General features: G+C 43.3%; 1 protein-coding gene across 1 annotated transcript; it reads left to right on the plus strand.

Annotated features, from left to right (window-relative positions):
• The first annotated feature begins 4,006 nt into the window (after nucleotides 1-4,006).
• Nucleotides 4,007-8,409, plus strand: SPRY2 (sprouty RTK signaling antagonist 2). The gene is made up of 2 exons (XM_037800485.1): nucleotides 4,007-4,453; nucleotides 7,342-8,409. Exon 2 carries the CDS (start codon nucleotides 7,402-7,404, stop codon nucleotides 8,344-8,346), a length of 945 nt encoding a protein of 314 aa, XP_037656413.1. The 5' UTR covers nucleotides 4,007-4,453; nucleotides 7,342-7,401; the 3' UTR covers nucleotides 8,347-8,409.
• The last annotated feature ends 3,560 nt before the right edge of the window (nucleotides 8,410-11,969 follow it).

Below are 11,969 nucleotides of genomic sequence, written 5' to 3' on the forward strand. Positions count from 1 at the left end.
TCTATGCCATCTTTAAATATGAACACATAAATAGATTGTTTGGGTCATAAAATTTAAAAATTAACCAAACAACTGATAGCTATTATATCTTCCTTGCTTCAAGAATGCACCACATCATTGGAAGATTTCTCTTTTATTATCAAAACTAGGGCTGAATCCAGTAAGGCCAAGTGCTTTGCTCAATCTCACAAAGAAACTAGAACTAGAATTGCTGAGTTAGTTAAAGCTATATTCTCCCATTACTACAATATAAATCAAAACTTAAATCAATGACTAAGCACAACCTTGAAAATATCTGACTTCAATTCACCCAACACATCTACTTGCGAAGAAGCACATCTCCACTGCCTCCACCAATGTATTCTACCAAAGACAGGAAGAGGAAAAATTCACATAATTATACATTGTTTCATTAAAAAAAAAAAAAAAGCTGAGGAAGATTATAATCATAAAATAAAATAACTGCAAATAAATGAAGAAATAGAGAAAATAAAGCTCTCAAGAGACCCAGCCCAGAGTCCTTAATGGAACTCAAGACACTGAGCCCAGTCTTCCCATCATTTCAGCAACCTTCCTTGGGAGACTGCCCTGGACCTTGGGACGCCCATACTACTCTGCCTCCCAGAGACTTCAATTCCTCATTGGAAGAAAGATAACCTCTGCAGTCTCTTTTTAGTGCAAAAATTCTATAATTCTTACTCTACTAATTGAGATCAAAAAGCTGATGTAATAAAATTCTTCTTATTGAAAAACATGTTAGGAATAGTTTCACTCCTGAATTTTTAAAGCCATGTCCAAGAAAAGATAACCACGATAGAAGTACCTTTCAAACCAAGGATTCAATGGATGTGTCTTTTCTACATATATCTATCTGCCTTGAGGCCCATCAGTTACTTCTCATTAGGTTTGTGACATGTCCTAGGTGGGTGGCCTATTGTAGAATAATTTTTCAGTTTGTTCATTTACTTTTTAGTATTCATTCATGCTGTCTCTTAGTTCATAATGTTTTATATTTTAAATTAAAATTTTTTAAAAAAAAAATTTCATTCAGAGATGAAATTGCAGGTTTTGGTGGATCTGGCATTTTTGAACATTAGACAAATGGAAATTCTTGTTTATGCATCAGAGCTGCCTCTAAAACTTTGCAGAGCACATTTGAAAATAGGTTTCACTGTAGTTTCACCTAGCATTCTATTATTATTCTGAAGTATCTCACAAAATTTTGGACTATCACATGAGAATCAATTTGGAGAAACATTACAATAGGTGCCCTAAACATCTCATTGTACACATACACAAACACTCAAGTTTAACTTCTCTTTTGGATTATAACTCACTAAATAAGCCTTGGGGACACAATATAATAGCTCTATACACTTCACTCTCTGAAAAGGAATAATTGTACTAAATAAAATAAAGAGTAAGTGTAAATTAGAAAACATCCAACAGATTCTTGTTTTTATCTTGTGCATAAGTTATAGGTTAAATGTATTCCCAGCCAGCAAGCTGGAGGAAAGACAAGAGAGCTGGGTGACATAGGATTCCTTATAGTTCATGGAGGATAAATTGAGTTCTTAGATTCTTCCCTACTGACTCAATAAAAATATAAGGTGCTCTGGCAAGTTGGACGCTCCTAATGTAAATTCCATTTTATGCTTTGATCCCTGACTGTGTACCTTCCCAAATCTCCTGCAGCCCTGGTAAAACAGCATAGGTACAACTAATTACACCCTATGAAACAGGGGTGCAGGGGTTTCAGGCGAGGAAAAAAGGCGTTTATTTTCACCTGCTCGGCCAGAGACTTGCTGGCCAGACGCCTGCAGCAAGACCAGTCTGGCACAACGTGGCTTTGGCCCCCAGAACTTTTCTCTTGGGAAAAACTGGGTTTCCTCCTGGACTCACGCGGAGAGGATAGGGAAAGCTACCTTTTGTGGCGATTATAGTATTCATGTCTTTTTTTTTCGAACCCCCCGACCTAATACACATTTTGGAAGGCAACCTCGCCTGCCAGCCTCGAGTACTTGAGAAGAAAGCAGCCGCAGCACAGCGCTGGGCGGGCGCCCCCTGGTGGCCACATAGACCCAAGCGCAGCGACGCCTCGGTTCGCTCGGGGGTTCAATGGACTCCGGCGTCCGGCTGGCGACCCGGGCCGCGAAGGCACCGCCATACGGCGGCCGCAGCCCAGGGAACGCCGCCGAGGAGGTCGACGTAGCCTCGTCCACCCTCACCCGAGGGGTGGGGGACCATAGGCCAGCGCCCGGAAATAGCGCATGCCACTTCCCTCTGCCATCTCCAGTTCCAAACCCCAGAGGAGGGAGGGGGGAGCCCTGGAGAAACATGGCAGAGCGAGAGCGCACCGAAGCAAAGTACGCGCTGGGGTCATTCTAGACCGAGAGGTCCCGGGAAGCCGGCGAGTGCCACGGTATTTGCGAACGACTGTGGAATAGAGCTGGACCCAGGGGAGTCAAGCACCACTTTTTCCTAGCACTGTTTCAAGAATTCTAACCCCGCATGGGGGCAAGATCGCAGGTGCTCTTGGGGAGTTTTGACCTTAGAAGCAAGTACTTCCCTATAAAGTAACATTTTTAAAGCCACTAATAGAATGCAATGTTAGGAGAGTGTGTTTTCATTTCCCACTGGTGCTTCCACGTGCAGACACGTTTCTGAGAGTAAATGAACCGCAGTTAGAACAGAGCAGATGTAGATATTTCTTATCTTTGTATTTCTATTTATTTTTAAGTGGGAAAATACAGTCCGCCTTAAAAATAGTATCTTCTCAAAAAGTGTTCTGGTGTCAGGGGGCCTCGCAAATGAAGGATGACTCTTGCGGTTAAGTGAAGACGGAGGAAACCTGCAGTGGAACGTGAACACCCCACCCCCATTTCGGACGTCCGTGAGGTCGTCCTTATTAATAATGCGTGTAATATTGAGTTAACTAATTTTAAAATGGCTTAGATTGTATCGCGCCAAACAAAACAAAATTGAGAATGATCTTCAAAAGCCTCCATTCATACCAAGCCTCCCTTAAAAAAAAGGAATATTAAACCGAAAAACTACAAATCGACACAATCAAAAGCAAACCCCAGTAACATCAGAAGGGACTCGAAACCCGAATCTGCATTCTGTTCCTACTGTACGCGGCTCTGAGGTGGGGGAGGCGGTTTGTGCTGGTCCCCGGTGTATAATCGGGTTAATCCAGTAGACAAAGAATAAACCAATAGCCGTCCCACCTCACTTCACGCTCCCCTCCCCCCTACTTCCCCCGTCGCCTCCTCGCGAGGGGGTACAGAAAAGGGAAGACATGGACTTGAAACTGATTCCGGATAAAGTCTTAAGACCTGCAACTTGTTTTTAATGCTAACGTTGCATGCCGGGAGTAGTTTTAAACGTTCAAGTCCCCTTTCCTAGTTGGGAGGAGAAAGTTCTATAAGTCAGAATGAGCCTATGGCGCGTCCTTATGGCCTCTGGGAAAACTTTAAGGTCAGTGTTTACTTGAAACTAGATAAACTGACCCCGCCGTGGCCAGCCGGGCCCCGCGGGCACCCCGCGTGACGACGCCTGGGCGGCAGGACAGTCCTGGGAACGCGCGGGGCGGCACGGTTGCCCTTTTGAATGCCTCCTGCGGCTCGGAGCGCTGGCGGGCGCTGGAGTGTGAGTGAATGTAGCCCTGCGGAGCCAATGAGCTGGGACCGGATGCGATATATCCTCTGGGACAACAACTGCTCTGTTCCGCCTCGGATCCACATGACGCCATTTACTGCTGCCGCGGCCGCCGCAGAGTTCCCTGCCTCCTCCGGAAAGGCAAGGGCGCAGGCCAGCGGCGAGCCCCCCCCAGCCGGGCCCCAGACCCTCCTCCTCCTTTTCCTCCTCCTCCTCTGCACCCACCGCCCCCGCCTCGGCCTCGCCCCCGCGCCTCCGCAACGCCCAGTCTGCACCGCCGAGAGCTGCGCGCCGCAGCGCAGCGCGAGCGAAGGAGAGGGGCCGGCGGAGCGCGCAGCGCCCAGGCCCCCGCGCCCGCCCGGCCCGCGCCCCCGCGTCCCCGCGTCCCCGCGTCCCCCCATCGCCTTGCTCGGAAGCTGCCGGAGCCTCACAACTTCGCTATTTGGCTCTAGGTTCTCTGGCAGGCCGTTTTCTTTTCTCATTCGCTCATCAGCCAGGAAAAGGGACTCGCTGTTGGCGCTTCGGCCTCCTGTTCATTGAGAAAAAGAGGAAATACTCCGCGTGCGCTCCCAGAAGAGGAGAGTCGCCTCCAGCACGAACCCCAGAGTGTTCAACCGCGGGCACCTTGGCTCCGGATTTTCATTTCCTTTTTCCTCCCGTCTATTGATCTGAAGTTGGACTGAAGCAGGTTGGAAAGAGGGGGGTAAAAAGTTTGCATCGGGCTGGATTTATTTGCACATCGCAGGAAGAAGAGAACCCGAGGAACAGGGGTTGGTGCAAAGCCGCGATCACGGTGAGGCGCGTTTGGCTCTTCCCCTCCGGCGTTGTAGCCGGTGCGTTGGGGGTAACATGGAGTAGGTGCGGCCGGACCGGGATGGGGTCCGTTTATTCTGGGGCCACCCTTTCTCTAATCCCCATGTTTCTCACGGGGATCCGGGGTAGCTGCGGTGCGCGCCCCCCACAGTGTCCCAGCGCTCTGGGAGGGTTGGGGATGCAGACGACTCGCCAGGAGTCTGCTCCCGGCTCTGCGAGGGCCGCGAATTCAACGCTGAGAGCGGGAGAGACAAGGAAAACACTTTTGTGTTTTCAGGTCGCCGTTGCAGGCGCCCGGATTTATAACCTGTTCCTCTTCTCCGAGGAAGGCAAGTCCTGAGCGAGTCTATCCCGAGGCAGGGGCGCTGGTGGCCGAGGGCGCGCGGGTTGGTCGCCCTTACGGGGTCAAGGAGACCGGGCGTGTGGGAAAGGGGCAGGGAGCATGGGTGGAGGAACCCCCCCTCCCCCGCCTCTGCCTGGGGAGGACGAGGATGAGCCCGGTGAGAGTGGGAGCGTCGCCTTACCCAGCGCCGGGTCTCTGCGGTTCGGAAGTTGCAGCTTGCTCTTTTCCGTTCTCTGTGGTCTGCCTGGGTCACCCTTTTTATTTTGGGAAGCTTGGACTGACCCAGCACGGGAAGAAAGCCATCAAGTGGTGGAGATCGTTTTCCATTATCTGAAATTAGGTGGTTAAAGAGGCTATTTTAAATTTCCTTTGTAGAATGATCTACTTTATTGTTTTTTGTTTTTTAATTTCGGAATCTTGTGTGTTTTTACAAAGCGGATTCTGTCGGTTTGCCCCACCCTAGTACTGAAGTTCTTTCCCCCCTAATCCGTAGTCTGGTCACACACTGTTCTTAATGGGGGTTTCAAAGCACTTTAAAGGCTAGAGGAGACGGAGCGACCGCAGAGTGGTTGATGGAGGCAGTAGGAGTGCGAAGAAGGCGGCCAGAGATCGGCAGAAATCACTTTTTTAAGAAATTATTTTTTTAAGGTGCTGCTTTCCACTGCTAGCACATATGTTCCCGAAAATCTGCAGCCCAGAAATCTGGATCCTGCACGTCTGTCATGTGCTGTGGGGCCTTGGAAAATTCTCTGTCTTAAGAAAGCAATTTTTGTTCACTTTGAGAAGACTGTGTTTTTTTTTATTGCTCTAGACCAAAAAGAGATAAGCGTGTGCAGATTGCTGGCAGTGCCAGCTTCGGTCAGTGTACAGTGGAGTCGCTGTGTGCGTGGGTTAAACCTCGGTGCCTGGCCTGTGTATCTAAGGCAGGGCTTTCTTCCTCCAGGCGTTGGTGCTGCAAACCTCTGCCCGACGTTCGACGGCCTTTCCAGAAACGCCCTGCGGTGGGCTGAGTGACTTCCACCTGGGGGTGGAGTGGCTCTCTTTGGGGACTGGACGGCAGTTACCTGAATTGAGGGTTGCTTTTTAGCGGGGGTTAGGCGGCGGGGGGGTGTGTGCTCCTGCGTTTCGGGACACGTCCTCCTCGGAGAAGCTCGCACCCCCCCGCCCGCCCGTCGGTCTCTGGATCTTGCGGGGGGCGGGGAGGGGGGTGGGCAGCTGGTGTCTGGGAAATGTCATTCAGCCCCGAGAAAAGTCCCCCGGGGTTCCGGCTGAGTCCCACCTGCTGAGGACGGTGTTGGGGCGCAGATAGGGCCGATAAACCGAGTGAAAGCAAAGAGCTACGTTGTCTTGTCTGCCTTTAGGTGAGGAGATCGGGTTCCCAGTTTTGCCGCCTTCTGCATTGGAAAAAATACGTTGTGTCACCTGCCTTGGACTCTGGGACGCTTTCCTTTCTAAAACGGGGAGGTTGGATGATGGTCCACTTGTGCTCATTTTACTTTTGATTTTCACGTAGACTTGGAAAAGGAAGTGATAGATTTGAAACTTAAAAAGGGTTTGCAATTTAAAGGATTACTTTCAGAATGCATTTCAGAGGTGACTTTTTTATTGTGCTCAACTATATACGTATATACTATACGTGTTTGGAAACGGGCAAAACAGTTACGGTTTTGAGAATTCGTTTTTAGAACAGGGAGAATAAGAACCTTTTAACTACAGAGTCTAAGGTTTTCTTCTTAAAATATTTGTAAAGTATTTGATTGTCAAGAAGTTGGGAAGCTGAAAATAAGTTTTTTTGTTGTTGGTTTTTGTGTATGTTTGACTTAGTGTTTCTGACACACTGGGATATGAATTCACTTGTTTCTAATTCTATAACTTTTTGCTGCTATGTAGTTAATAGACAGTGGCATGATGGTTTTAAAATTTTAACTATTCTTTGAGGTAAAATATTTACCTGTTATGTATCATATTCATGCTACAGAGTTTGAAAAGGCTTTAGAATACTAAATAAATCATAGTTCAGCATATTTTATGTAAAAGTAGAATCAAAGTAGGAACCAAGAAGAAATTTTCAAGGCTGCATTTGTAGGTATTTAAGGCAAAAATGATCACAACAAATTTAAACCTATTTCTTATTTTGAAAAAGTTTTCAACTCTTGAAAGTGTTGATAGCAACGTTGTATAGAAATGCCAACATTACTTTCTTGCTATTTTTGCATCGAACCTGAACTTGGCAAATTTTGTTTTTCTGTTGTTTTTGTGTTTGGTTTTTGAATACAGAGTTGTTATTTATGTGATTGAAACAAAGATTGGCTTTGTGTTGCTGCACATCTTGGGATTAAAGAATTGTCAGTATCCAGCAGTAAGTTTTACTGTTTGATGCATCTATCTTACCTAATACCTCCACATCCCCACTCCATTTTAAATCTTGTTTCTCAAGGCGAGCTGGGAAGAGAAGAGTCGAGTCGGCTCAGGTGGGTGGAGAGTGGGAAGTATCTTTGAGTGTAAACTGATCTCTTTCCTCTTAGTTTCCTCAGGAGTTCAGATGTGGTCTAAGCCTGCTGGAGTGACCACACATCCAAGACCTGATGGAGGCAAGAGCTCAGAATGGCGGGTCACAGCCCTTGCTGCAGACACCCCGTGACGGTGGCAGGCAGCGTGGGGAGCCCGACCCCAGAGATGCCCTCACCCAGCAAGTTCATGTGTTGTCTCTGGATCAGATCAGAGCCATCCGAAACACCAATGAGTACACAGAGGGACCCACCGTGGTCCCGAGACCTGGGCTCAAGCCTGCCTCTCGTCCCTCCATGCAGCACAAACCCGAGAGACTCCACGGGCTGCCCGAGCACCGCCAGCCTCCCAGGCTCCAGCACTCCCAGGTCCATACTTCTGTGCGAGTCCCTCTGTCCAGGTCCATCAGCACAGTCAGCTCAGGGTCGCGGAGCAGTACGAGGACGAGCACCAGCAGCATTTCCTCCGAACAGAGGCTCTTAGGATCATCCTTCTCCTCTGTGCCAGTTGCTGATGGAATAATCCGGGTGCAGCCCAAATCTGAGCTCAAGCCTGGTGAGCTTAAGCCGCTGAGCAAGGAAGATTTGGGCCTGCACGCCTACAGGTGTGAGGACTGCGGCAAGTGCAAGTGTAAGGAGTGCACCTACCCGAGGCCTCTGCCATCAGACTGGATTTGCGACAAGCAGTGCCTTTGCTCAGCCCAGAACGTGATTGACTATGGGACTTGTGTGTGCTGTGTGAAAGGTCTCTTCTATCACTGTTCTAATGATGATGAGGACAACTGTGCTGACAACCCGTGTTCTTGCAGCCAGTCTCACTGTTGTACACGATGGTCAGCCATGGGGGTCATGTCACTCTTTTTGCCTTGTTTATGGTGTTACCTTCCAGCCAAGGGTTGCCTTAAATTGTGTCAGGGGTGTTATGACCGGGTTAACAGACCTGGATGCCGTTGTAAAAACTCAAACACAGTTTGCTGCAAAGTTCCCACTGTCCCACCTAGGAACTTTGAAAAACCAACATAGCATCATTAATTGGGAGTATTGCAGTAATCAAGGAGTGTTCCTTTTTTTTTTTTTTTTTTTTTTTCCTTTTTTTAACACACGTATTCGACCAACTAAACAGTTATAATAATCTTGGCACTGTTAATAGAAGGTTGGTATATTCTTTGCTGCTTGCAGTGAGATGCTTTTCTGTCCGTGTGCCATTTAAACTGATAGGCTTGTTAGAACTATGGAGCTCAAAATGTGAGATACAGAACTTGGTGACCCACATACTGCATAAGCTAAAGCAACTCAAGACACTCCTGGGCAGTTTTTTGTTTGTGAATAGTACTTGCAAAATTTGTAAATTAGCAATTGACTTTTTTTTCATTGTTTTCTCCAGAGATAATGTGCTATATTTTTGTATATACAATAATATTTGCAACTGTGAAAAACAAGTTGTGCCATACTATATGGCACAGTCACAAAATATTATACTAATATGTTGTACATTCGAAAGAATGTGAATCAATCAGTATGTTTTTAGATTGTATTTTGCCTTACAGAAAGCCTTTATTGTAAGACTCTGATTTCCCTTTGGACTTCATGTATATTGTACAGTTACAGTAAAATTCAACCTTTATTTTCTAATTTTTTCAACATATTGTTTAGTGTAAAGAATATTTATTTGAAGTTTTATTATTTTATAAAAAAGAATATTTATTTTAAGAGGCATCTTACAAATTTTGCCCCTTTTATGAGGATGTAGTAGTTGCTGCAAATGAGGGGTTACAGATGCATATGTTCAATATAAAATAGAAAATATATTAACGTTTGAAATTAATCTGAGCTGCTTTGTCTTATTTATCTTTGCTTCTTAAAGTGAAGAAAGTCAAATTTTGTGTTAAGTCTAGCATTTTAATTATAAAGTTCTGCTTATCTATAAGATTTTTTTATCTTATGATTGCTACTTTGAAGTAAAGTGGAGATTTGTTGGTTTTCAGAGATAATTCTAGCAATCAGGAAATAACATTTGACTCACTTCCCTATATTAATCATATGAGAGCTTATTTTGATGTGTTTTCTTTCTATTTCAAGTTCCTGTTTTACCTTTGTTTTTGCAAACTTGCTGACTTGCCTTTGTTTTGCAGGTCAAAAAGAAAAACAACAACTTTGTACTGATTTATTCAGGGGATTACCCTAAAAAGATTAACAATTACTTTTATATACAGTATTACAAAATTAAGAATGAATCCCATGAAGTTTAGTGTGACAAGCATTTATTGAATGTCCTCTGTGTTAGACATTGATTGTATGCAAATCAATTCTTATAGTTGAGGCAAAACCATTTTCTTGACTTAGCTGATCATAGCTATGCTTTTCCCAAGCTCTTTGGCTTTAGACCCCTAAGTTCATCATTTTGGTGGCAAATACCTTATATTAGAAAAGACACACAAAAATAGAACTTTTGTCTGATTTAATGTTTGGTATCATGAAGTGTCATCCTATATTGTAATTTAGGCCCAAGTAGGCCAATTTAGGGCCCTATCTAATCAAAGCTATAAAATTGTTACATTTTACTCTGGGAAAAAGATGCAGTATGACAAAAAGTCAGTGTGTTTAGAATTGTCTTTTGGGAACAAGACACAACAAGCTGTTACAAGCTTATCTTGACAAATAGTAGTTTTTCTTAACTGTAATAAGTCACTTGATCAGTCTGTGGCTGGTATGTTTTTTTTGGTTGTTGGTTTTTTTTTTGTTTTTGTTTTTTTTTAAGCCAAACATTTTGCTGCCAAGAATCACCGGAAGTCTACGAAATGATTCACTTGTCATTATTGTTTAATCTTTTGCTTCCTTTTCTGAGGTTCCTTCTCTTAGGTTAAGAGGTCTTAGTACAGATTGTCTTTTTTTTTTAATTGGCTTTCAAGGAATTACATAGCCTCCACAACTCAGATATGATTATAAAGACTTTCAGCTTCCTCTGAACTTCCTCCAAGAAACACAAGGTTAAATTAATTTAGAAATCACTGAAGTTTCAACTTTGCGATACTGAATGATGCAATTCCAATAGTCTTAAATCTAACCCTAATGGTCTACGAGGAATTAGAATGGCAGAGAATAGGGCAGGGTTTCATATTCTTGAGAGTTTTCCAGATTTGTGAAGCACAAAAATTTCAACTAATTAGCTTTGTTCATCAACTGCCATACACATCGATAGATTTTCTTAGGTATTGAAATTGTGAGTCATATTTTTCTTCATTGCATAAGGAGTTTTTGAAGTTGTTCTATAGACAAATTACATCAGATAAAATTTAGTATTTTTTTAAAAGATAAGATTGAGAACCCCTCTCCATAGTTACTGAATCAGAAATTTCTGATGGTTTGGCATAGGAATTTGTATTTTAACTATTTCATGGATACACAGTTTGCAACTGCTGACCTAGGAGATGCTTTCTAATTTAGCGTTTTTAATGAACTAATGTGAATTATAATTCACCAGTTTGAATAATTAAAACATAGTGATAAGCAAATGAAATTAGAAGGAGCTTTGACGTAAGAGAATATAAGTCCTGATGAAAATAACTTGCTTAAAGAAAAGTAGGAAAATTGGATTTCTCAAGGAGCTTCCAACTAACCTATTAAATGTTGAGTTTATAAACTGGTAAAGAGTTCCTCTCAGGAATATGGAAAATTAAATGTTTTTATCTAAACAGATCAAAAACACTCTTCAATATGTTAAAGAAGAATTTTTTAAACGTTGCTTACAAGTTTTATCTCACTAGAGAACTGGGATACAGAAGATTATCCACCTCAATTTCTTGATTTCTGTTTTAAGTTCATGAGAATTCATTTTGTAAATACAGTGAGTTCATAATCCAGTGGCCAATTTTAACTTTTTTTTTTTTTTTGCCTTTTGATTTTAGAAACTTGTGCATTATCTGTATCTGAGATACCTTTAAGAATGACTGTCAACTTGATTTCATTACTTAAAACTTTCATTTACATTTTTCGAGGCGATTTTAAGGCCCTGCCAAATTTCTGCCATGCTGGAACATGCTTTGGGGATTGTCTGTGAAAGGAAGAAAGCCAAAACCCAGTGAAGTTTTCTCATCCAAACTTTTTGCATAACTATTTCCTCGAACATACTTGTCTCAAGGACTTTATGACTCCAGAGCATATGTTAAGGTACTAGTGGTGTCAAATAAATGAATTTACTCTGCATGGTGCTATTCAATAGTCAGTAGGCAGGTTTGATGTAATTTGTTAGCTTCTGAACTTCTAGAACAGAAGTTTCAAACGTTTAATAGGTTTAGGGTTTCACATGCAGTTATATCTGCAGTTGGCCATTTGTCATCCTAAATGTGCAGAACTAGGTGTAGGTGCAAAAGTATCAACTTTGAAAATCAGTTGAATTGTGTAAGTCAAAAATAAGCCTATCATCTTATGGAGAATAATTTGACCTATTTTAGTAAACAAAAATATTAAAATAGGGTAATAACTAGTTACATCATTGTTACATCAGCATCCATTCTTTGGCTTGCAATATCCATTAAGGTAAAAGTCATGTTAATTTCTTTTTTAAATTTAGGTGATTGCCTCGAGTCTCTGTGACATACTAAGAATAAGTCTCCATTAGATGAACACAAGAACACAATTTTAAAATA

The sequence above is a fragment of the Choloepus didactylus genome, chromosome 12 (genome assembly GCF_015220235.1).
Source record: "Choloepus didactylus isolate mChoDid1 chromosome 12, mChoDid1.pri, whole genome shotgun sequence".
Taxonomy (NCBI): Eukaryota; Metazoa; Chordata; class Mammalia; order Pilosa; family Megalonychidae; genus Choloepus; species Choloepus didactylus.